This window comes from Hippocampus comes, unplaced genomic scaffold (genome assembly GCF_001891065.2).
Source record: "Hippocampus comes isolate QL1 unplaced genomic scaffold, H_comes_QL1_v1.1 scaffold315, whole genome shotgun sequence".
NCBI classification, from domain to species: Eukaryota; Metazoa; Chordata; class Actinopteri; order Syngnathiformes; family Syngnathidae; genus Hippocampus; species Hippocampus comes.
Genome location: NW_017805539.1, coordinates 1712057 through 1739109, shown reverse-complemented (window position 1 = coordinate 1739109; position 27053 = coordinate 1712057). Strand labels below are relative to the sequence as shown.

At 40.9% G+C, this 27053-nt stretch overlaps 1 protein-coding gene across 7 annotated transcripts in view; it reads right to left on the bottom strand.

Annotated features, from left to right (window-relative positions):
• The window catches only part of znf385d (zinc finger protein 385D), an 81508-nt gene that overhangs the window by 6122 nt on the left and 48333 nt on the right, over window positions 1-27053 (bottom strand). For 6 of the 7 annotated variants that reach the window (XM_019878740.1, XM_019878742.1, XM_019878744.1 and 3 more), the window contains 3 exons: window positions 25456-25604; window positions 10441-10572; window positions 7406-7526 (listed from right to left, as the gene is read on the bottom strand). In XM_019878740.1, the coding sequence (XP_019734299.1) occupies window positions 7406-7526; window positions 10441-10572; window positions 25456-25604 (402 nt within the window). The remainder of the gene's footprint in view (window positions 1-7405; window positions 7527-10440; window positions 10573-25455; window positions 25605-27053) is intronic. The other variant, XM_019878739.1, reaches the window with a different exon arrangement.

The following is a 27053-nucleotide window of genomic DNA, read 5'->3' as shown; positions in this document are numbered from 1 at the left end:
GTGAATTCAGGGGCTGAATTTTCAAGGGGTGTTTCTGCTCTGATTGCTTTACAGTGTCCATGTTGTGTGTGCGACTTAACCCTTTGAGGGACAGCGGTTACTACAGTGGACAGCTTATCGTGTTATCAGGTTACAGGGTGCATGAAAGGGATCAAGCAATAAATAAATCTTATATTTGGAAGACAAACGGTCACCTCATGACTTTATTTACAGTCAGCAGCTCAGAAAGAACATGATTAATCAATCCCATTTTTGGGATCCACACAAGCAATTTGCCAGAATAACAACAAAAACAAGTCAAGAGTGAACGAAAGAAGAGAAAATCAATAGTGAAATCAATGCAATTCAGTCAGTGTCATTTCAGTCCAAATAACATGACACACCCGAACAAGGTGGCTTTCTAGTTTAAAAAAAAAAAACAACCGGAATTGCAACAAGCAGACGAAATGGAACGGAATGCAGTATGCTAACACGGGCCAGAATAATACTAAACATGAGCCTCCTTGTATGACAAATATACAATTGTTGACAATTAAAAAAAAAAAAAAATCAATCAGATGACACTTGGCGGAAATAAGGGTTCATTTTTATCATGATGTTTCCGTGTTGTTTTATCATTCCCAGTTTCCAAAATGTATTCACTTGAATGCAAGCGAGACAATAAAATGTTTCGCAATATACGAGTATGTTTGCAATTTTCATGATTGGCGCTTTTCTCAAAATGATTACAAAATAAATAAATAAATTTAAAAAAAGATGTTCCGCCACAACAATTTTAACATTTTGCCTCAAAATCGATGCTAAAACACGATGCAAAAAAATGCTTCTTTGTGTCTCACTCTGCAATATGCTGCCCCCCAGTGGACAAGGAACACACAAAAAAGAGGCAAGCCTGTTTGCTTTTTTAACATTTTCATTACTGTGTGTTTTTTTTTTTCAGTAAAACATTACCAAGAGATATTTTTCTAATTAAACAAACAAAAAATGTTGCTGGTGTCTTTTAGAAAAGCCGCAGAAAGTAATTTAGATTACGTTGGCCGGTAGTATTCGGTACCCTTGACCCAACGGACGGAGAAGTCAATGGGCTATCGCTAATGGAGCTAACGACCGCCATCCATCTCAACACAGCGGACAGGAAAGGGAGCAAAAGGAATAAGGCAAATGAAAAGTGAGACGGCTCTAAAGCCCAGCGAGGACGAGGAGGAGGACGTCACGAGGTGAGAGCTCAGATAAGTGCACAGGACACTCACCCCCACCCCCAAAAAAAAAACAGCTACAGTATTCAATGGATGGAATTGAGGGAAAGGTTAACAAGAAAGAACCTGAGAGAAAACTATTTTCTTCTTGAGAATCTTTTTTGTAGTATTACAAAAAATCTACAAAAAGAAAAGAAAAAACTCAACCTCTTGTTTGAGTAAGAATACAAAATGCCAAAAGACGGACACAATATTAAAAAGAATAATGTCATAATTGGAGCAAAGATGGCAACATTATGAGGAAAAAATATCGATTCCAGAAACATCAAAAGCTTAACCGAATAAATACCAAGAGGAAAATCTCAAAATTTGAATGAAATCGAAAAAATGGGAATGAAGTTATATTCAAAAGGGAAAAAAATTGCACTCGAAAAAAAATGATGACGTTTAAAAAGATCATGGTGAAACTACAGGACAAATGAGGACATTTTAAAAGAATGACCTTTTAGTAAAAGAAATAATTTGGTGAAGGGAAAAAGTAAAAGACAGACAAGACAATGTTCAACATTTTCCAAAAATAGAGTAAAAATATTCCAAGGAAAAATGGTACAGAAAATGTCAAAAATTTACAAACATTTTAATGTTAAGCACAAAAAAGTTATTTCACAAAGAAAAATCACAGAAAAAAAGCATTACCAGAAAAAAATTGCATAGTTTAAGAAGAAAGAAACAGCATTCAAAAATTGAATTTAAATCGAAATCTTCCAAGGAAGAAAATTATACAAATATCAAAATGTCATCAGAAGTTGAAATATCTCACTTAAAATAAAACTGTCAGTCAACATTTCACAAAAAAAAAACAACATTGCATTCATCATGTTAGAATTCATTGAATTTTTTTTTTTGATTGAAAAGAAAAACATAAAAAAAAAAAATCAAAACTGCTCAAGAAATAAGACCAGCAAAAACGCAGGAGATTAAAAGAAAAAGGTCAACCATTTTAGCTCAACGAAGACAAACAATATTATGAAGTCTAAAAATATATATACAACAAAAAATATATCCAATTCATATTCTAAGGAAAAAGATGTAATATGACAAGAAAACAAATGTGCTGAGAAGAGTAATTGAGCAAGCGGCAACGGTCGAGAAAAATTGGGCCAAGGCGACAAAGAAGAGGATGGCGGCAACGCTCAACTCTTTTCTTCCTGTGTTCTTCCGCCATCACGCTTCCGGTGCGATGGCACGTGTCCCCCTGAGATGTGATTAGCTTTGTGGAGGAAGCCGGATGAAAAGCTTCCCGTTAAAGCGGCCGGCGCTCATTACACGCCGTCGCAACTTAAAAGCCCCAAATCCCTCGACGGCTCTTCGCTACCCCCTGGCGGAATATCGATAAGCTTCTTACACGGCCGAGCACTCTTCTTTCAATCTTTTGACGTTTTCACGTTTTGTTTTTTTTGTCACAGTCGTACACTTTTGTTTTTGATTCCAATTTCACCCGAATGCGGCCGAATGACCCGCGGCTAATTTGCGTTGCAATGTCTGGCCCGCTTTGCGAAATCTCCAACAAGATCACCGGGAAGCTGCCAAAAATCATCTGCCGAGTGGCTTCACATGAAGAGGAGGACGGGGAGGAGGAGGTGGCGGCGGGGAGTAAACACGCCAACGCCGAGGAACGCAAGGGAGGAAGGAAATAGAGATTGATGGATGAAGATGGAGGATGAGGATGGATGAAAGAGGAGGAAGAAGAAGAGGCTTGGAGGAAAAAAAAAAATCCTCATGGAAGATTCATATGTGGGGATGGGCGAGTACCGATACCACGAATCAGTATCAGACCGATACCGGCCTTATTTTAAGGTATTGGAATTGCTCATGGATGATGCCGTCTGTCGATACCATCGACAGATACTTTTCATTGTCTGAAAGCAGGGGTCCCCTACCCCCGGGCCGCGGACCGGTACCGGTCCGTGGGTTATTTGGTACCGGGCTGCACAGAAAGAATAAAGAACTTCCATTACTTCCATTCGTAATTGGTTGGTGTAATATTTTTTAACTGCTTGTAAAACAAGCCTTTTGGTAAGATATATTTTTTCCATATTTTTTTTTTGCCATTTCTTTCATGTTTTATGTTGACAATTTTTACAACAATTTTGTACTATTTTGTGATTTAGAAATTCTTTAAAAAAATGTACATATATATTTTTGGGGGGTCAAAAGATTAACATTTGCAATATTTTCTCTCTTTACTTGGGACACTTTTGAATTTTTTTTCACAGAAATGTTCCCAAGAGATTTTTTTTTAGGTTCTTTCTTGTACAACTGTGGTGGTTCTGAAATAAAGTTCAGAAACATCAGAATACTTTACATTTCATTTCAAGACTTAAATGAAACACACACGCACACACTCACACACACACACACACACACACACACACACACACACACACACACACACACACACACACACACACACACACACACACACACACACACACAGAGTGAGTCCAGCTGTCCATTAGTCCTCACTCACATTAAGTTAATGGAGGAAGTAAAACGTTCGTAATGATTCCTCCATTAAACGATCAGACTTATGTCCACGCATGAAGTGTTTTTATTCCACATTATTTCAAAATCATATCAATATAATAGCTGCAGTGGTTACACCCACTTAAGTCAATGAGCTGTTCTTCTGCATATTTCCCAAATAAATAAAAAAAATAAAACGTCAAATACAACATTCATATAAACAGATACAAACAAACTGACATCCGCCCGTATAATAGCTGCAGTGGTTACACCCACTTAAGTCAATGAGCTGTTCTTCTGCATATTTCCCAAATAAATAAAAAATAAAATAAAACAACGTCAAATACAATATTCATATAAACAGATACAAACAAACTGACATCTGCCCAGTGGCCAATTCCTTCTTGTGTATTAATATTTATTAGCAGGTGCCACCAGTGCATTGTGGGTAAAGCAGAGTCAGACAGGGCCAGGAATGCGCAGGTGTCTTTCAGGATGATTAATGAGCGCCACAGTGGCCAGGAAGGTCCCCTCGGCGCTGCTTTTTACGTGACAAGTTAACAATATTGCAATAAGAGAGTGTGTGCATGTGTGTGTGTGTGTGTGTGTCTGAGTGTGTGTGTGCGTTGTTGTACAGCAACTGATGCAACATGAAAGTGACGTGACACGTGAGTTACATCACCGACGAGTTACGATTCACACAACAGTTGGGTCGAAAATAACCCCATTTGGGTCAAAAATGGATCGTTATGGTACTTGGACCCAACTTTCTGGATTTTGTAGAAAATGACCCAAGTCGTTGATCAGTCCATTTTTTTTTTAACCTAAATTGGGTTATTTTTTCATTGCATTACATGACACGGGTTTTCTTAACCCACTCACTAGGTAGCTGTTGCGTTTGACTTTGGGTTAATTTTAACCAAGGTTGTGTCAATTATTTAGACACGGCAGATTGGGTTGAAGTTTGGATTCAGACGCGTTGAAGAGGTGAAGCTTGTTGCGAATTTTTATTTATTTTTTCACAGTTTTGTGTTCTGAAGTTGAAGTATATTTAATGTGGCATTCTCAGAAAAAGTTGGATGGCTAAGTGGGTTACACTGACCTTGGACCCAAGGATCACGCATCTGGTGTAAAAACTGTGCCAGGCACACACCAGTGATTTGCTGTGGCAACCCCTGACAGGGGAAACTTGCTTCTTTTTTGAAAATGTTAATTTTTATTTTTATTTTTTTTCCACAGCTATACTGACCAGCTGGTTGCCTATTTACTTGGCAGCTTTAACTCATCAGTATGGATAGTTTTTACCCCCTGTTGGATAAAAATCTTGAACCATCATGCTGGGGGTCAAATCCACAGCACAATGGGCTTGGCATAAATAACCCAGCATTGGCTTGATCCCTTTTGGACCCAGTGCTGGGTTAGCTATTTCATCCAATTTGTGTTTATTAAGTGAGATACGTGACATGCAATTTATGTTATACACCAGATAGGTCACACACACAAATTCACACTGATAGCGGCGTTATTCAACCATATCATGAACCTTTTCCTTAATAATAGCTCTGTAGGTTATTTTAAACTCTGCTGTTGGCTCGCAAGGCATATCAAAACACAACCCGGCTTCCATGATCAACTAGAGCGAGTACAAATCTAGCTTTCGTTGATTCCTCTCAGATGCTCTGAGTCGCAGTTTTAAGTCGCTTATCCGGCGGGAATGGTGATGATATTGTCTTTTTCAGTGCTCTTGTTTTTTTTTTCTGACATCTGGTTGAGATCATTGGATTTAAGCACCCACCTGGCAGCGACGTCAGGTCTGTTAAATTGTTGGACCAGCACCAGAAAAAAAAAATGTAAACAAAAGTTGGATCATGAAAGTGTTTGTCTGCCGACAGACTCACCTACAATTAGCTAAGTTGAAAAAGCTAAGCTAATTCATAAATACGCAGTTAGAAGGTTCCCTAAACATGTCAGCTCACAAAGTCACAAGACAAAGAAGCGAAATTATATGTGAGCTGTGTTAGGTCCCACACAAGGTGTGTTTACAAGTGTTACAACACACCCTAGGCCTAGTTAGATTACATGCTAACTAAGAGTTAGCTTACACACTAATTATGCGACGAGAAAAAGCTACGGTACAAGTAAACGAAATTCTATGTGGGTTGTGTTAAGATACCCGCAAGTTACATTACAAGCTAGCTCAATTTACACGCAAGTTATGTTTCACGTCACTTAAGGGTTACGATACAGGCAAGTTACATTAGTAAGAGCTAATAATGCAGTTAGGTTGTAAGCAAGCTGTATAAGTTCCAGTAAAGTTACACGTAAGTGATGTTATGCTATGTGACGTGTAAATTAAGAGTTACAATTAGACACAATGTATGTAAGATTACGCATGAGTAAAGAGTTGTGTGAGACTTGTATTAAGAGTTACCTTGCGTCAAAGTTATAGTGTACCCAAGTTACATGACGGGAAAATTCTTTGTTACATGCCAATCAACGGACGAGCTAAATTATGCACGAGTTCCGTTACGTTACACACCAGTTTAATAGTTTGCTGACGTGAGTTATGTTAGCTTACGTGCAAATGGCAAATTATGTCACAAGCCAGCTGAGCTGCGCAACAGTCGTCTTAGGTTGCACGCCAGTTACATTACACTCAAATACGTTTGGTTACATGTGAGTAGCTAAGTTGAAAAAGCTAAGCTAATTCATAAATACGCAGTTAGAAGGTTCCCTAAACATGTCAGCTCACAAAGTCACAAGACAAAGAAGCTAAATTATATGTGAGCTGTGTTAGGTCCCACACAAGGTGTGTTTACAAGTGTTACAACACACCCTAGGCCTAGTTAGATTACATGCTAACTAAGAGTTAGCTTACACACCAATTATGCGACGAGAAAAAGCTACGGTACAAGTCAACGAAATTCTATGTGGGTTGTGTTAAGATACACGCAAGTTACATTACAAGCTAGCTAAATTTGCAAGCAAGTTATGTTTCACGTCACTTAAGGGTTACGATACAGGCAAGTTACATTAGTAATAGCTAATAATGCAGTTAGGTTGTACGCAAGTTTTATACATTCCAGTAAAGTTACACGTAAGTGATGTTATCATATGTGACGTGTAAATTAAGAGTTACAATTAGACACAATGTATGTAAGATTACGCATGAGTAAAGAGTTGTGTGAGACTTGTATTAAGAGTTACCTTGCGTCAAAGTTATATTGTACCCAAGTTACATGATGGGAAAATTCTTTGTTACACGCCAATAAACGTACGAGCTAAATTATGCACGAGTTCCGTTACGTTACACACCGGTTTCATAGTTTGGTGACGTGAGTTATGTATTTGCTTACGTGCAAATGGAAAATTATGTCACAAACCAGGTGATTTGCGCAATAGTCGTCTTAGGTTGCACGCCAGTTACGTTACATTCAAATACGTTTGGTTACATGCGACTCATGTGACACGCGAGCTACGTTCCAGGCCAGCGAAATTACGTGTTGCTTGTGTTGGTTCAATATTCAACATTCACAGAGCCAAACTTTTGGGGGGCATAAAAAGTGGCCTGTCATCGCTCTTGTCTGACATCATTTTGGGATTACAAGGCAGTCGTCGCAGAACCACGTCAGCTAAAATGTTACCGAGTGAAATCACAAAAAGAGGAGGAGCTTTCCACCAACCTTTTCTGTCTGTTCTGGGCTCCTTGGCGAGCGGCGTTCCTTTGAGCTTGCTTTTGGGAGTGTCCCGGGCTTTTAGCTTCCTGGCGTGCTTGGTGCCCTTGTAGTGGGCCAACGCTTGGTTCTGCCAGGAGAACAAACAGTAGGCAGGAATGATGGGCCAACGCTTGGTTCTGCCAGGAGAACAAACAGCAGGCAGGAATGAGTCCGGGGACCGGTATGAAATCTTAAGGGTTACGATACAGGCAAGTTACATTAGTAATAGCTAATAATGCAGTTAGGTTGTACGCAAGTTTTATACATTCCAGTAAAGTTACACGTAAGTGATGTTATCATGAAACCTGAAAAAGCCGTCGAGCGCAGGGGCGAGCGAAGCAGCCTAGCGCTAATTAGTCCAGGCCACAAAGCGCTAAGGTTTGATTTTCCCTCTGCCAGCTTTGAACACATCTTACGGGGTGATTCACCGACTCCTTTCAGACTATTTGTCTTGCTTTTATGGTCCAACGAGTGTCTTATTCACTTGGAAAGAGCAGATTTATGTGATTGCTTTTTCGTAACCAATGCCAATCTTTTGTCACTTTTGTTCACATTTCAACATTTTTCTTGCCCAACTCTAAAATCCTGCTAATAAATTTTCAATGGATCCAAAGAAGCGCAAGACAAACTGTGAGAGCTATTCGGGTGGTTTTAACCCTGTAATAAGACACCGTCAATAATTCACCATGTCATATGCATAAAATCATGACTCAAACAGGCAAAAAAAAACAAACAATAAAAGCAAAAATTTCACAGCTAAATAGTGTTGGATTTACCCACCAATGAATCATTATGGCTATTAGTAACTAAAAATAATTCAGTAAATAATGTAATAAAAATAATAATTTAAAAAACGATTATTAATGTAGTCATTTTTTACTTAAACCTGTTTAATATATATTTAAAAAAAATGTAATAGATACATTAGAAATTTATTTTATTTTTTTCCCTTTTTTATTCAATTAACATTAAAAGAGCATACATAGGGGAAAGATGATGGAAGTTTCTTTTTCATCCGCCCCCCCCCAAAAAACATACAACAACCCGTAATGGATCAACATTCTAAATTTTTCCTTGTTATAAGTGATTGCATCCGTATTTTACCCTTTTCGTAAATAACAATATTTTTTCCTGCTGGACTTATTAATCATAAAATTAAACCCTTACATTACGGAATGCCTTTCAATACTTATTTGTCATGCCCTTGTTTATCGCAGTTGCTTGTTATTGTGTCCTACCGGAAACAAATTCCTTGTGTGTTCTACATACTTGGCCAATGAAGATGATTCAGATTCTGATATTGTTATAAACAGAGAGACATTGTAAAAAATAAAATAAAATCAAAAATATGTGCGGACTTTCACGATTCGTGGTCAGGTCCGTAAAGTCATCCATTCAACCGTGATCGATCATGAATATTACAACAAAATACAATTTCTTTCATTTTCACTCATGATTGAGGTTGTGAGTTCAGGAAGGTCATCAGACATGTTGGCGACACGCAAGGGCCATGCTTGCCTCCAGCCACATGCAAGCTCCCTTTGCGACACGATGGAAACAAACACAGTTGTCATCACACAATGGCTAATTTTCTGCGAGAAGGTTTCGCCCGAAACACCCGTGGGGATAATTGTGGCCTTCCGACCCCTGTTGCCACGGCAACAAGAAACTTTTATTCACAAACACGCAACAAGAAACAAAGAATCTATTTTTATGGTATTTATACACATCTTGAGTGCACGTGTGTGTGTGTGTGTGTGTGTGTGTGTGTGTGTGTGTGTGTGTGTGTGTGTGTGTGTGTGTGTGTGCTGATCAATAAAGCATTTGAATTGCATTAGTCCTACTTGATCCTATACATTCTAAATCAGGCTGTATAAACCGCGCAAGTGAAAGTGCTGTGTCAGGATCGCCACAAAGAACACTCCATGCTGAATATTTAGTCCCACGTTCTACCACTTGATCACAATTTATTTTTCCGTGCCCACTTAACCACCTTTTCGGACACATGAAAATTGCCGTGCTAGTTGGTTGCAGTTGTTAAAAATAATTGCTTTCACAAGTCCCAATTAACGTACCGTGTGTTGAAGTAGCAAGATTTTTAAGGTTTACAAATACTGCAACATCGATGCTAATGTCCGTTAGCTTCTCTATGGCGTTTCACATTGTATGTTAGCATTAAGCTAGCTGACCTTGGTTTAGTTGAACATTTTGGTGTTGAAATAACTAATGTTTAATCGTCTTTGGCTTTATGTTTCCAGAGATGCCACAATATTATTTCTACAATATTACACACATCAATGGTCTGTCTAAATGAAACTCCTCCCCTTGTATTCACATAATTTCTTGGTACCAAGATGCCACAACATGGCACCAAAGCAATCCCTTTTTTTTTGTTAGGACGAGCACAAAAACAGTAAGTTCATTTTTCAGCAACAGAGACTCTGTTACCCAAATAAGTCAACGAATGGGTGAATTTGCGAGGGATCATTGTATATGTTAGCATTAAGCTAGCAGACTTTTGTTTGAGAAAATCAGATGATTTGGTTGTATTCAACCAAATTTGGTGTTGAGATACACAATGTGTCATGCACTTTTTATTTTACATGTCAGTTTTAGAGCAAACATTTCCAGAGGATGAAAAATAAAACAGCTTGCAGCAAGCATGTTTCAACTCTTATTGAAGAACTGTGCAAATGAGATTTTATTTTGTTCCCTCCAAGTGGTTTAATCTGATAGTCTTCCATTTCGGGCGCGAAGGAATTCTTGAAAAAGTGTGTCTTGAAAAGCTTAAATATGTATAGAATAAAAAGAGCTGATGAGGGGTAAAAAAAAATACAGAGAAAATATGTCTCTACATTGTCTTTTTTTTTCAAAATGGCCGACTTCCTGTTTCTTAACTTCACGCATCTTTTGAGGCGAATTTTGTGAATTGATTTGAGGCTGCCAAGTAAAACCAACATTAAAAAAAAAAAATGTTTTGCTACTGAGCCTACGAGCCCTACCGGGTATACCTGCGAATTGAACCTCAGTCGGCAAACTCCGCAGGAAACGTGCCTCCTCTTTGGGGCAGCGGCAGTGGCAGCGGGCAGGAGGCCCAGCGTGTGATGGAGGACGGCCTTCTGCACCGGGTCCATCTGTGGAGGTACCACAATTGGGGAGGGACGTATTAAGAGTGACGTTGCATGCAAGTTAACTTTTTGTGAATTGAGACCTAAGGTAAGTTACAAGCCGGCAACATTACACGCGAGTCAGTTACGCAAGTAACAGGAGTGTCAAAGTGCCCCTCGGGTTCTCATTGAGAACGTTACGTGACCAAACTCAAAATAGGTAAGCTGTGACGTTCGTAATCCGACCCCAAGGGCACTTTGAAGTCAATTTCAATCGACGAAAGGGGTGGTGCTGCATAAAATGTCAGCCTTCTTGGATGGCTGAAAATGGGTGGAATTAGCAGCTTAATTCGTATTTAACAAACGCAATATTAGCCAGAATACCGTGTTTAGAATATTGGGGGTAGATCAAACATATTATTCCAAAGGGCCCTATTTTGTGTAGGTCAAATGCAAAGTGCATTTTCATACACGCAGGGAGAAATAGGAGTGTGCGCCATTGTGGGAGTGAACACAGCCGACTTGACTCCTGTCCAATTGAAGCGGCTCCCCTCAGTCATTTTAAATGTACTGCAGGTGAGACGCGTGGTCTACATGATGGAGATTGGCGTGTGTAAAGTACGTTTATAAGGAACTCACCCCAGGTGTTGGGTTCGCGTGGCTAACTAGCAGCGTGTGTGGCAATATTTGACGAAAAATGACATTGCTAGCACTGTCACTCACAAAAGATGCAAGTAAGTCTGTCCTGAAATGCAGTGCACAATATGAAAGTCTATCCTGAAACGCAACAAAAGCAAAGGTCTTATTTACCTTTGCCCTACGCTCGCTGACGAGCAGCCATATATCCTCAGTCTCCACTAAATGCTCACTCGTAACAGTAAAAAGACGATTTACTGTAGCATCTGCTTACACATGGACACAGACACATGCCAAGCTCCATCAATAATCTCTTTATTGTAAAAAATGAACGGGTAATGTACAAAACAGAACGTCCAAGTGGCGCTTCACCCCCCCGCATCTGCTAAAATATGCTGACTCACAGATACCTTTGGGGTCAAAAGACAGTCAGATTGTAAGACTTTTGCAACAATCCACGTAACACAGATGAAGGTTTTATTGTAAACCATTTGCACCTTTACTTTTTGAAATTTTGATATTTTTCCTATATACTGTAGAAACTAGCGACGCTGTAGTTTATCAATTTAAAAAGTCAAAATGTGTGTAATGTGTCAACAAGTTTTCAGCAGCGGATGATCCTTTTTTTTTTTCTTTTTAGACAAATTCACGGTAACATTAATATACTAATTAAATGCTGTCTTGAGTGTTTACAGCCATTACGAGCGTTAGCATGTCTACACTTGAAGCTAACGCAAATAACTAGCTAACTAGCTCATTGGCATGGCTAACATCAATTAATCTCTGACATCTGACGTTACTCACAGAGCGGAGAAGAGCAGAGAAGAAGCGACTGTAGTGTGTAAAAATGTACAGATTAGAGATTTACAACCTAAATTCACAGCTAGCGCAAACCCTTGCCAGCATTCTTTGAATAACCGGCCTATCAGCAGACTTCTGCCAGACAATACGGCACCAGAGATTGTTTAGGTTTTCGCTCATAAAAGTCAAGTCATTTGTAGGTCATAGGTTAGTGACCTGCCGCTACACAGATAACTAAATGTCCGGGTTCCTTGCTCTGGCAAAGCTACAGAGACAAGACTGACGGTCCGGAGGGTCTGCGGAGCAAGAGGACAACTTTGCAGATTAAGCCTTTCATGCACCCCTGTAACCTGAGAACATGATAAGATGTCCACTGTAGTAACCGTTGTCCCTGAAAAGGGTTCATTAAAAAGTAATATTCATACTTGAAGTCGCCAAGATTTTCTCTTGACGTTGACGAGATTCACTCAAGCATTTCAAAAACGATACATTGAACAGCCGCAATTGCGATACTGTGAAATGGCAACATTTTTGCTCACGGTTTATGAAAGCGACGGCAGTTACTGTCACATTTGTGTGCACTTGCCGTATTATTCACGAGCGACGACCAGCTTGTGTTCGTGTCGCTGGCTGAGACTTCAGACTTGCAGCTTTCGCCTCAAAACTTTGTAAGGGGAGGGCTCCTATTGTGCGTGTAAATGTGCGCGCGTGTGCGTGTGTCTAAGGGTGTGTGTGTGTGTGTGTGTGTGTGTGAGAAACACGGAGTTGGCGGCGTGCGCTGGCAGCTCGGCATACTGGGACAGCTGAGCTGTGGAAAGGCAGCGCCAGTGAGAAACATCTGGGCTGTGACAGAGCAGGATGACCTGCTGTTAGAAACACGCGCTGGCCTGCAAACACGTTTTTTTTCTTCTTTTTACTCTATTCAAAAGTGCAGCATCAGGACCGACTCAGGAACATCCTTCATCCTTCAATTGATGGCAACTGTCAATATTCTTCCTCTGTAGCCCCATTGCAGATGTTTCATTCCCTGCCTGCGGAGATTCTTTCTGTAAATTCATGTTCATAAATAAGCTTCTTTTTTCTTTTTTTTTTCAGAAGGCTCTTTTAAAAAAGCCAAAATCAATCTTGAAACCCTAACCATGTTTGAAACAACCCAAACGCCGTCCAGACAGACAGATCCTGTCTTGAAACCCTAACTTTAGCTAAAAACCTTACTTTTAAATTTTAGTTTAGAACTTTAATCCTATCTTGAACGCAAACCGATGACTTGTAACCCTAGTTTGAAATCCTAACTATGGATTGTAAGCAGAATCAAAGCATAAACCTGAATCCTATCTGGAATTCCTACCCCAGTCTTGAAACCCCAATTTGAACCCTAATCCTAACTTGAAACTGTAAACCTAGCCAAAAAACATATTTGAAAATGCTAATTGGTGCTTGAAGCCCTAACCCAGGCTTGAAAACCCAGTTCACTCTAATTTGAAACTCTAATTCTGGTTTGAAACCCTACTTTGACACCCTAACACTGGCTGGAAACCTTACTTTAGAACTCTAGTTTAAAACCCTAATCCCGTTTTGAAATCCTACTTTGAAACCCAAACCCTGTCTTGAAGCGCTAGTTCGACACCCTGATCTTGTCTCTAAATACTAATTTGAAACCCTAACCCTGACTTGAATCTGTAATTTGAAACCCTAATTCTGTTTTAAAACCCTAACCCTACCTATTAACCTGATTTAAACCGTACGTGTTTGGTCTCAGCATCCGACGCCCACGCCGAGTGGCACGAGGGGCTCGCCCGAGGGTTGATAAAACCGTGACTGGGACAAAATGAGGCGGCGAGCTCGCATCATGCCATAGCCCACACGCTTTGGGACGCTCGCGCCCCACACGCAGCTGTCAATCATCCAGATGAGCCGCGTACGTCCACGCAGTCTGCGGCACAAACAACGTTTGGGATGTGATGCCATTCAGGCTACTTGGGCGATGACACAGGACACAACTGCTACAAAACGATACCATTTTACTTCAATTCTGGGATGACACACTCTATGATGATGTAATAAAACACAGTGAACCTTCATTCCAATTCAATCAATCCATCAGATTCACTCCAATTACGATGCGACGGCTATTTTTTGCTCCAATTATGTTGCGAGGCACTGCTGTTGCAAAGTGAAAGCATGCAATTCACTACAGTCATGATTAGATATGATTCACTCTCATTACGATTCAGTAGGTGGGATGCTCTCCGATCACAATACCCGTAGATACAATTTGCTCCAATGCTATCATCATTACATGTGCAACGCAATGCCATTCAATTCACTCCAGTTGCAAAGAAGTTGGTTTCACGAAATTTACAATGCAGTAGAAACATCCCTTCATTCAGTTTCTGATCCGCATCTCCTCACGAAGGTCAAGGGGCGTGCTGGAGCCTATCCCAGCCATCTTCGGGCAGTAGGCGGGGCCCACCCTGAACTGGTTGTCAGCCAATCGCAGAGCACACGTAGACGAAGAACCATCTGCGTCACACTCACACCTCAAGACAATTTAGTGTGCTTCGTTAATGTGGGAGGAAACCGGAGTACCCAGAGAAAACCCACTCAGGCACGGAGAGAACATGCCAACTCCGCACAGGAAGGCTGAAGCCGGAATCGAACTCTGCACCTCTACACCGTGAGGAGATTATTAGTGAGGATGTCCGCGTCACAGTACAGAGGTGCAGAGTTCGATTCCGGCTTCAGCCTTCCTGTTTGAAGTTGGCATGTTCTTCCCGTGCCTGCGCGGGTTTTCTCCGGGTCCTCCGGTTTCCCCCCCGCATTCCAAGAACATGCGTGGCAGGTTAATGGAACACTCTGGGTGTGAGTGTGAGCGCGGATGGTTGTTCGTCTATGTGTGCCCTGCGATTGGCTGCCGACCAGTTCAGGGTGTACCCCGCCTACTGCCTGAAGACAACTGGGATAGGCCCCAGCATGCCCCGCGACCCTTGTGAGAATAAGCGGATCTGGAAATGGACAGATGGATGGACAAAGCAGTAGATGGGATTCACCGTAATTACGATTGAGATCCGATTTGCTCCAAATATAAATTCGTCGATAGGATTCAGCCCAATTACAATCTGATACACTGCAATTCGAACACGTTGCAACGCAGCGAGATACGATTTTCCACATGACGATGTGATACGCAGCAATGACGATGCAAAGAGTAACTACGATGCAGCAGAAGTGATTCCGACTGATTCCGATTTCAAATTAGCAGATATGAATCACTCCAGTGACGATCAGTGTTTGACCCTGTTCGGTTGCAATGAGATACGAAAGGATTTATCCCGACAAAAATCGGTATAGACACGGCATTTCTAAACATCGACAAAATGGCGACAGGAACACACAGTGCGCACCAATGCAGACAGGAGAACACAACACATTGGCACGTATGCAAACACGTGTTTTTACACAGATCCGACAGTCAAGAAAAGTCTTCCTCTGGGCTCGTCACGTCAGGGGAGAGACAACGGCAGAATGTGGATGACGAGCTCATTTGGCGCACTTCGTGTGACAACCTGTCCAACACGGCGGGAAAAACGTGACAGGGAAAACACGACAGTGACGACAACGTCTGGCTTTCCCGCAATGAGGACTGCCAGAAAAGACGACAACAAGCGGTGATCTTTTCAAATCACTGACGTGACATTTACTGCTGGACTGCCGGCGATCGATAAAATGTCAAAGCACGGCAAACAAGTGAAGAGTGCTTGAGTTCGGATCTGGTTGATCAAGACGGACTTTGATGGTTTGTGTTTTTAATAATACGCCGCTAGCAATCATACGTTGGTCCAACTTGAAATTTGATGCATTCAAACTGCGACTTTTCAACATTTTTTTGTTGTTTCGTAGGGTTGAAGTCGGACATTGAAACCCGAATTTGAAATCCAACCCCATTTGAATGACTAAACCTGCCTTAATTTGAAAAGCCGAACCCCGGCCGGAAGCACCGCAAGCTCCGTCCGCACCTCCGGCAGCTGCTCCGGGCTATTGTTGGCTTGAAAGCTGACGTGACTTTGGCTCCTTGCAGAGACTTTAAATCACGTTGACTGCGTGGCTTGACGGCAGCGAGATAAAATACAAAATACAAATCTGAGGCATTGACCCAAGCTTGATGTCAGCTCTTCAGCCCGCTCAAATCCAATCTTCAAGACAATCTTTGAGTCAAAATAAGTAACCCAACTAGGGCTATAATTAGTGATTATTTTATCATTCGATTAATCTGTTGATCGGTTGGTTGATAAATCGATGAATCAGATATTTTAAAAAATAAATTAATAAATCAATAAAAACGTCTCCCACCCCAAGATTAAAAAACAGGGCATTATTTCAAACAGACAGCGCAGAAAATGAATAATGAATCAGAATTCAGTGAATTGTTTGGTTTGTAACATGCCAGAAAAGGGGCAAAAAAAGGTGATCAACGTTTTTCAAAGTCAAAGTAGATGTTTGCAAATATTTTGTTTTGATTCAACACAAAGATAATCCAGTCTGCTTTCATGAACGACAACAGCAATCGGTGAATATTTACTTGCTGAGAAGATGAAATTCGGAGGATTTGGACGACTTAACAAAGTATCTAGACGATGAAACCATTATTAAAAACCATGATCAATTCATTTGATTATCAATTAGTTGTTAATTAATTGACTAATGGGCCAGTGAGTGGGTTGAAAAAAAAAAAACAACACCATCATGGAGTTCATCTGTCTGCCATTTTAAACGCTTACCTGAATACTTTGCCAGGAAATATCAAACGTGCGATGGACTAATAACCGAGCGGGCCTGCGTCATCCATACGTGTCGTTATGATTGACAACTGGGATATTTCATCTACTCCCTTGCTGACGTCCATCGGACAAAGAAAAAAAAAACTGCTTTTCAAACCTCAACTTGGAGTTCACTGGAGCGTTTGCTGCAAAAGTGCAACGTCAGGCAAGGCTTATAAATCCTCATCTGTTAGTCCGCTAGCTGGACTTCGATCGTGTTTTTTATTTATTTTTTTGCCCCCCTGCAAAATTCCCTTTTAGGTTAATTTCTAATCTATCATACTATCAGGAGGCCGGCCGGGGCGGCGCTCCTCGCCTGGGGAGACGAAGGATGGGGGCGTCTCGGCAGTGACAGCGTTCAATAAAAAAGCCAGATTAAACCATTTATCTTGCTGTAATATTCCATCATGAATATCAAACACGGTAATGAGGGAGTTGGGGGGGGATCCATGTCCTTCAATTCACAAAGGATAAATGGTCAGAAAAAAAACTGATATCTTGGCATCCATTTTACATTTGTTTATTATTATTATTATTATTTTTTTTACATTTGTGTACGACTCTGATTTGCAACTACAGTCAAACCTCGGTTTTCGAACGTCTCGGTTATCAACCAATTTGGTTTTCGACCAAAAATTTCTAGTTTTTTATGCCTCGGATGACAAACAAATTTTGGTTCTCGAACGAACTGAGCGCACTTGAATGCACCATTTGACTCCTCTCGCCTTCCTTACACGAGGAAGTGACGCTTCCTCGGGTAGACGAGGGATAATGGAGTCACAAAAAACTGAAAGAAGTGCATCACTGAATGTACCTTAATTAGCCTCCCGTCGCTACAAAACTAGCCACATTTTTTTTCTCTCCGCCACGTCGCCAAGGCCAACCGCCGGTCGCGATGCTTTTACTTTGTAATCAATGATTTACTGCTGACCAGCGTAGCCCCCCACCCCCACCCTACCACGGAGGCCTCATCAAAAGAACCATCTTGGTCCAGTCTGTCACCCAATCTGCAGTATTTGTGCTTCAATCCTGACCTTTTTTTTTCTCTTCTATTGAGTAGTACAGAGTGCAAGTACTTTGGCCACCTGTGCTGAGTACATGCACGCAAAGCTCCCAAACCACACTTAGAAGTGTGGACAAGTTTGAGGTGAGGGAACGAGATTGCATTTTATTCATCCCCGAAGGGATATTGGACGCGCGCCCGGACAAATTTCATTAGGTTCGCTTCACGCACTCCAGAGTTCTCACTCTTTCATGGCTAAACGTACATGTTACCGCGAAGCACGTTGTATACTTTGCGGTTTCTGTTTGATAGTAAATGTCATCTTTAGAATTTCAAGTGGGATATTTAAAGCCAAACTACAGTTTCAGGCCTGTGTTCGGGTTTCAGACGAGGGCCGGCATTTCAAATTCAAGTCTCAAGTTGGGATTTTGAACAGGGCAGAAGGATTTTGAAAAAAAAAAAAAGTCATTGCGATTGCGACTTACTCTACGATTATTTTTTTTCAAGGTACTTTTATACAAACACAATCACTTCATCTCCAATACAACAAAACAAAATCTCATTTACGAAACATAAAAGTATAGCTAACAGTAAATTAAAGGACGTGGCTGAAGCACAGGCGATTTATTCTGAACAAAAGGCACATGATGAAGAACTGTACATTGTGGAACAAATGTTTTCATTTTGATTTTTGTTTCTTAAATTCTGGACATCAGTTTTTTTGGGGGGTTTTTTTGCCTCCCTGCCGTAAACATTGGCCTGGGATCTTGGAGCCCGAAGAGTTCACACTGGTGATGGGGTACAAAAAAAAAATTATCAAAGGTTGCGCGAGCAGGAATCCTGTGCGGCCCATCTGTGGTCATTGCGATTTTCTTTTTCAAGGTACTTTTATACAAACACAATCACTTCATCTCCAATACAACAAAACAAAATCTCATTTACAAAACATAAAAGTATAGCTAACAGTAAATTAAAGGACGTGGCTGAAGCACAGGTGATTTATTCTGAACAAAAGGCACATAATGAAGAACTCTACATTGTGGAACAAATGTTTTCGTTTTGACTTTTGTTTCTTAAATTCTGGACATCAGTTTTTTTGCGGGGGGATTTTTGCCTCCCTGCCGTAAACATTGGCCTGGGATCTTGGAGCCCGAAGAGTTCACACTGGTGATGGGGTAAAAAAAAAAAATGATCAAAGGTTGCGCAAGCAGGAATCCTGTGCGGCCCATCTGTGGTCGCACCTGTTGCCCACATCGCCATGTGGCTTCCAAAACGCCAGAGCTTCATCTTGAAAATTTATATCGCATTGTTGTTGTTGTTGTTGTTTTTAAATGTCGGCTCCACAGGCAAGTTTTGAATTTCGAGTCGTGCAGTTTCGGCGTAATACCAGATTGCGCCACAATGTGGTCGGCAGCACTGAGCACCAACTTTTCTTGTGTTTCTCCAGCAGGTGGCAGTGGAAGGTTCCTCTTCGAGTGCTCACTCCTGCCGCCAATTTGATCATCATCACAACGCTATTTATGTCAGGACTGCCAAGATCTCGTCGCTCGTCAGATTATTGACCTTGTTCGCCGTTCGTGCCCGAGTGCCATTTTCTCGACCTCATGTTCTTGCTCATAGTCGCTCTCGTCTCGCTAGATTTTGGTTTTTTAAGTATCTCTTTTGTCAAGTCCTTTTTGACTTGTTTTACGTTGGTGTTTTTGGATTGTTGTCATTTAGTTTTGTGGATTTTCGGTTACCGATTTTACCTTGCAGGTTGCAAGCCACTTTTTGTTCTCGATTGGTTTTCCTGGCTGTTGGTCGCCAGCGATTTCTCTTTATACTTTGCCGGTCAGTCGATTTTTGTATCGGCATTTATCTGAGTCTGCATTTTTGGGATCCATGACCCACCTGGTCTTTCTTCGGACATTGTCAGCAAGTCTTTATGCGGTGGGTACAGATACCTCATTAGTGAACTTTTACAAATATGTACTTCAGTGTTTTCGTTTTCTGGCAAGGCTATTCTAACTTCGATAAAGTTGACTTGATGACAGTTGAGAACCATCGCTTTCTTTTAGTGGATTTTGATAACTTTCAATGTGTTTCAAGTGCGTCGGAGGGGTAAAAATAACTCTCAATTTTTATTTTAACATCTCTCAAGGGGTGTGTTTGAAAGCCTGCACTAAAGAGAGGTTGACTATGTTTTGTCTTCCTTTGTGCATGTTCTACTTTGACGTGTCATTGAGGAGAGACCCCAAAAGAAAGTTTGTCGGCGTTAACCGCACATCTGGTCGTCCCAAAACTCAAGATAAGAACGCCTCTGTGAGAACTGTGGAGAGCGTGGAGCAGATCGCAAAGCAAGTATGGCACTTTGCTTTCAAAGCTTGATGCCTCATCTCTAGTTGTCAGTTGGAACGTGACTACGTTTAAAGTTTAGGATGGAACACGTCGTCGCCATGGAGAGCAGAAAACAGTACGTGGTCCCTGTGGCAAAAAAAAAAAAAAAAGAAGAAAATCATTTCAACCTGAGTGTTCCCCGAGATTTACGAGCCAAGAACTATCCAGCTGGCGGGTTTTGGGATGGGTTGCCTGAGCGACCCACAGATAAAGTCACGAGTTTGTAGATAAGCTTAATGGCTTCAAGCTGCCTGCTCCTCTTCTATCGGATTTTGGGAGGAACCCTAATTTAGAGTCCTGGAGTACGGTGTTCACTTGGACTAAATACCGTCGTTAATCTCCCTCCCAGCTGAGCTTTAACTCAATTGTTGTGTCTGGAATTATTTACTCAATCATTACTCGCTCAGCACTCAATAGGGATTTTTATCGAGTGGACTACGTAGTTTACTTCAAAAGAAAAATCCTTCTGTAAAGTCTTGTTATAATCCCGATACAGTGTTAAAGAATGACTTCATGATTCCAAAAATTTGTATATGCAGGACTAGACAGCTGAGTCATCAGTCAAATAGAGGATCTGGGGTAGTATTCTAAAAACGAAACACAGAGTATCGTGTTTAAAAATTAGATTAGATTAGATTAGATTAGATATCCTTTATTTGTCCCACACTGGGGAAATTTACAGCCTTCAGCAGCAAGATTGTGGGTAGAAAGAAGAGAAAAGAAAACACAGTTCAATTAAGTGCAATATAAATACAAACATGGATAAGGTCAATAATTAAGTGCGTTAATTAAGTAAGTAGGGGTTTATAATATAATAATAATAAAAAACGAAATATTTTGTTTCCTGCATTTTCATCGCAACAAAAGCTCAATCCCATTTTTTTTTTTTTTTGGTCAAATGCCGCTCCTAAACAAGGCATTTTAGGCCAAACAGTCTGAAAAAGATCGATCAAAATCCTAACACTCGATAATTATCCCATCGCTTTTATGAGACACTAAGTTACTTGAATAAACACGTCCGTCACCTCCTTTGAGCAGGAACGCTAACATTGACTAAGTGAGTGTGTGTCCACGCCCCAAATGGACGATGATGGAAGCCTCCAGTGTGTGCACGCGCTCGTGTGAGTGTGTCTGTGTGTGTGCGTGCATGTACGTGCCACTACAAAGCAATTTCCCAGCGTGCACAATCAATAAATCACACTCCTGATTACTCTGCAGGGGGAAATGGACTTTGTATTGTTTCTCTAAGACAAATGTCGGCCGCGGGCCAGACAGATCTTATTTTCAGGCCTCCGGAGACTTGTGCACTCATACACACATCCGGACACACACACACACTTTTATGTGTTAAGCCGCTGCCCTCACTTCAAGTTTCTCTTTCATTCCACTCCAAAAAGGTTCAATTTCACGCAAGCTGTTCTCTCCTCTATGTGTTCATCCATTGCGAGCTGCCATCTTATTGCAATCTTCACTGCCCTTTTTTTTGTTCTTTTTTTTTTTTGGGCTGCCCAACAACTGCACAAACGTGACCAGCCCGACCCGACTGACAGATATCTCACCACAGGTCCGGCAAAAGTGTTCACGCTCAGTAAGGATGTGATAGTGCGGGTACTTGAGTCGATGGACCCACGTAGGAGGAGTACTGATACATGTTCTGTTCTTGAAAGAGTTTGCAGCTCTCAAAAAAAAAAAAAAAAAAATTAACGATTTGTCACATTGTTAAACCCGTCGTTATAAACCTGAGAGTCATACATTTTTGAATGATCACTTTCCACTTTCATCCTGTACCTCTTATTTGAGTTCTGAGAAACCACCGAGTCCGAGAAAGAACAACCAATCAGAGACAGAAGGTGTGACCAATGACGTGTCAATCATTTCAGTTGGAGGATAACTTCGTCGCCGGGAAGTGGCGCAATCTTGCGGCCTCGTAACTGACCCGTTTGCTCTGGCTTCGGGAGCTTTGCTGAAAGTGTGTATGGTGGAATATCTAATGCTCGAAAAAAAAATCCTCGGCTCATATCTTGCTTGTTGTCTTAAAACTACAAATTCTTCCTTTAGTAAATATGAAGCATTTTTTTTGGGGGGGGGGGGATCTGTGTGCCATTATTTGTTGACAACATTTTCCCTAGTCACTGTTTTTTTTTTGTATTCACAAGTATTGCTTTGTGATATCTTGGTGCCAAGGAAGTACAGTATGTTGAAGTGAATTGCGACGCTTCATGGAGAGTGGACAAAAGTAATTTTGCCACAATCAAATGGCATTGTGGTGATCACTAAACATTGAAACACGAGCAGTTGCTTGGGTGTTTGTAATTACTGCTACATTGATGATAATCTCTGTTGGAACAAACAGGATCGTCTCTGTTAGCATGAAGCTAGCAGATTGATTTGTAACTTGAAGTGTCTTTTATGCATTTAATTGTATTGAAATTATTTTGATGAGGGTGCTTCTATGTTTAAAAAGTTTCTTGACATGGTCGCTATAGTGTCGATTTTTCAACAATCGGGGCCTGTCACGTCTTTCACAAGATTTGTGTCAGCCCTGCGATTGATAGCTTGTCTGACAGGGTAATGTGAATTTGGTGAAACATACTGAACAAAAAACAACTGCTTGAGTGGCGGAAAACATTGTCATTCGCTTGGAAGTATTATAAAATAGTCACTATGGTAACCACACATGACAGCAAAATTTGGCAGACGTTTTGTTCTTTTTTTTTTTCCTTTCCACCACTCCCTTGGAGAGCGCCTCGATGTGATGAGTGGAAGCGGCAAGAGCCAAAAGTGTCTGCCACACATAACTCATAACCAAGTTGTAAGCCATATGTCGTAAATGAAAAGAACTTGGACAAAAGAATGTCAGAGACGTCACTACACCGGGGCCAGTGCAGGCAAGATGCCGTCCAGAGTTGTTAACTTTGTTGGGTGAATATTTCCTTTGGAGAGGGGGTGAAAAAATCATAAAAGCAAAGGCAAGCGATGAATTTGGAATGCTAATTTACAGATTTTGGAGATGCTTTTGTGTGTGTGTGTGTGTGTGTGTGTGTGTGTGTGTGTGTGTGTCTGTGTGTGTGTGTGTGTGTGTGTGTGTGTGTGTGTGTGTGTGTGTGGGTGTGGCTCTACGCATTTTCTGTCGATTTATGATGGGGATGATTTCTGAGGATCTGGCTGCCAAGCGCGAGTCATCTTCTCGTTAAAGCTCACATGTGTTCCCTCCTCTTGGGTTCAAAAAAAAAAAAAAAAAAAGCTCCTCACCTGAGAAATATGCAAAGCGTCCTGGCACTTTCCCACATTTTGCAAACATGAATTTTAAATGCACGCCACATCGACGAGGTTTGACGCAGGCATGGTTGCCAGAACAAATGCAGATCCATTTTACTCGTCGATAAAATACAGTTTGCACACGACACTACTTTTTTTTTTTTTTTTTAACGTTCAGTCATTTCATGGAAAACTAAGTTGTCCTTGATGCTTACAAAAGCAGGTTCAGACTGTTGAATCCGTCTTCGGTGTTCATGTGAAGTTTTTGTTCGGTTCACTGAAGGCTCCAGAATGATTTTAATGTTCAGGCTCTAATTTGGATTTGACTTTTTCCAAATGGCGTATGTTCATTTCTTTGACGACCGTTTTTCGTTCACCGGGTTGATCACAAAATTGACTCCGATGTTTTTTGACTCCATGAATGTCATAGGTTTATTCAAATCATCTCCATTGTTTATAACTCCAATAACGTGGAAGGTCAATTTGCTATGAGTTCAAAAATCCAGAAGTCATACATATGTCTGGATATATATTTACGATTGTGCATTCGAGCTTGTGCACTACTTCACGTCCAAACTCTTACAGATCGATTGATTTTCCCTTAAAAAGTCATGAAAGCGGAAATACGAGCGAGGTCGGAATGGGCGGCGTCATCAAAACGTCGCGATTACTGCCGCGAAACGAGAAAAGCGGAAAGGGATAAAAGCCGCATCAAAACCCGGCAGTCCGTTTCTTTTGAATTAGGACAAAGGGGTTTGATGGCTGGAGTGCAGCTGGCAAAAAGAGGACGCGGTGGAAGGAAATGGCAATAAGCCCACAGGGGGAAGGCGGATGAGAGCTTCGCGACGAGGTTGAAGACTTCCACATTGTCTCTCTGATCGTTTGTGTGCGAGCCCACATCAAGGATGTGAACACCAAAAATCACTTTCCCATAAAAGACAAAGAAAATAGCAACAATGTGTGCCTGGAAATGGACAGGCGATTTTTTTTTTCTTTTAATGCAGCGGTGAGCACTGACCTACATTTACAACTTAAATTCAAATATTTTGTTCCATGAAAGCATTTCGCTTGACTGCAGCGCTTCTATGCGTGGATGCCGATGTTAGATTTTCTAGTCCAATCAGATTTCAGCCTTTATAGGTTGCCATGTCAATCTAATCTGCCCACGACTGATGTGACTTCAACTAAATAAGCAATGGAACTGTTTCCATAACCAATCAGATTTTAAAAAATTTCCTCAGAGGCCTCCAATGATTTCGGAATGAATGGATGGCGAAGTAAGTTGCATTTTAAGTCTTCAAGCAACTTTACTTTTGCATTTTCAAAGTATCAAATGTAATTTAGTCATCAATGAGCCCAGTGTACATGATCACAAAAACATCTGGTGAGATTATTCAACACACCTAAGGTCGCAGCGATTAGGTTCATTAGGTGTTCCTCAATTTTTGTCTCATGGAACCTCAACTCAACTGTATTTATAACCACCGCTATGTACAAACGTGCTGTGCAAGGAGCAAAAATAAGTCATACAACACCAAACGATCAAATAATAAATTAATAACAAAGACACAAGAAAGCACAAAAACACTCAAACTAAAATCATGTCACCTGGTGAGTCAGAAGTCAAAGAATAAAAGAGAGGGAAGGTAGATTTGAAAACAAATAAGAAAAAAATTCAAAAGAACTCAAAAATGCAAAAGTGAAGGGATGACAAAGTTGGAGTGATGTGCTCCCTCTTATGAGCACCAGTTCAGACAATTGAAATTCTTCGATGAACCTTTTTCGTGTGTGTGTGTGTGTGTGTGTGTGTGTGTGTGTGTGTGTGTGTGAATGCAACAAATGATAAAAAAACCTCCCAAAACCAAGACCAACTGGAAAATAGTCAACGACAACAGACATTTTTTTTTTCCACTGACATCCCAGAACTAGCCGCTTGCTTTTGGTATGACGCTGAACCACAGACAACAGCAAAAAAAAAACAACAAAAGATAACACAAAAATAGCAAGGTTGATACTCACAGTATTGAATCCCGGGAAGATATTCACAGCGGGCGAGACGTTGTTGTCCAATGGGAAGGGAAGAAAGTGCTTGATGCCCAGTGCACTGTGAACAGACGGCAAGGCGGACCGGGTCACGGGGTGCACCAGGCCGTTGTGACATGTGTTACCTGCAGGGGGGGCGACACAAAGCAAATGCTCAAAGGCATTTTGCCAGTACACTTAAAGAAACGCAAATGACACTGACAGTATTACTCTTGCTAAATTGTGATTGATTGAAGTATCAATGCCAGCCATTTAAAAAAAAAAAGATTATGTAAAACCATAAGAAAAAAAACCAAATGAAAGATTAGATTCTAGTTTCAAGTGCTTTTCTTTCGTGATGCCCCATCTGAACAGTTCTTTTCTTCGATCAAATACCAACTGCAACGATGAAATTGTGCTTCTGATGGCAAGATGATGCATTTTCAACTATCACCACGGTAACAATTTTAAATTTGAGAAACGTAAACTATTGGCATGTGACTTAGTAGTAGTAGTATTTAGCAGTGTGTGCACGTGCATGTGCGTGCATTTTGCCATGCATGGGTGTTTCAGTCACCACTTTACGTTTCTAAATTTAAATAATCTCTGTCATCTGTTCTCGCTTTTGCAACACTCTTTGTAGTAGATTTAAGGTAACAAACATTTTGATCAATCGCAATCTGCCTGTAACGGTCAAATTTCCAGAGATCAGCCATGTTCACAAGCGTCCATATTGTTTTGATACGCGGTGATCTCATCCAAAAGTGGGCACAATGATGCCCCCTGCTGGCCACAGTTTTTTTGGTATTTTCCCAGTTTTACAAGCAAACTAGAGTTGATGAAGACTTTTCTCCACCCATTCCCTTCAAAAAAACTTAGTTGACGGCAATTGACATGATGGCGCTCCTCGTTAGGGTTAACGAGCCCAGAGACAATTGTGTTCTGTGACCGAACTTCACAAAAGCAAGTGTAGACTTTCTTCTTTCAGAGATAAAGTTCATTTTCCTTTTTTTTTTTTTTTTTTTTTTGGCTTTTTGTGAAAAGAAACAAAAGCAGTATTGAGAAAGGGATTTGGATGGCAAAATTACGATTTACGGATGTACAACTAAGAATTATGACATTAGCAATACTGACTCAGCAAACGGCTGTCAATTGAACTTTTATGGCGTTCCCTATTCACTTCAGGAACTGTGTCATCCTTTCTCACATATGCGACACACACTTTGTACGAACTCCAGCTCGCCTGTTTTCTGGCTTTGGTCACGTGTTTGCAATAGAGGGCTCTTTCATATCAATTTCTGTCGACAGCACATGGTAGCAGAATTGTCAACATTTCGGCACCCTTCGGTGGATGAAATCGGATGGATTAATCTGGTTAATTCTCATTCCGCCAACACGACATTAACAGTGTTTAGACTTGGGGGAGGGGGTGGGAGGCTTCCTATGATGCTCAATGCTTTTATTTTTGGTAATTTTATCAAGCAGCTCTAACGTGAGAGGAAAAAAAAAAAATCTTCCATGGTTTCATTCCAACATGTCCATTAGTTGTATGGCTTTATTAACGCTCTCGAATCTTTGGACGGCTGTCACGCTGC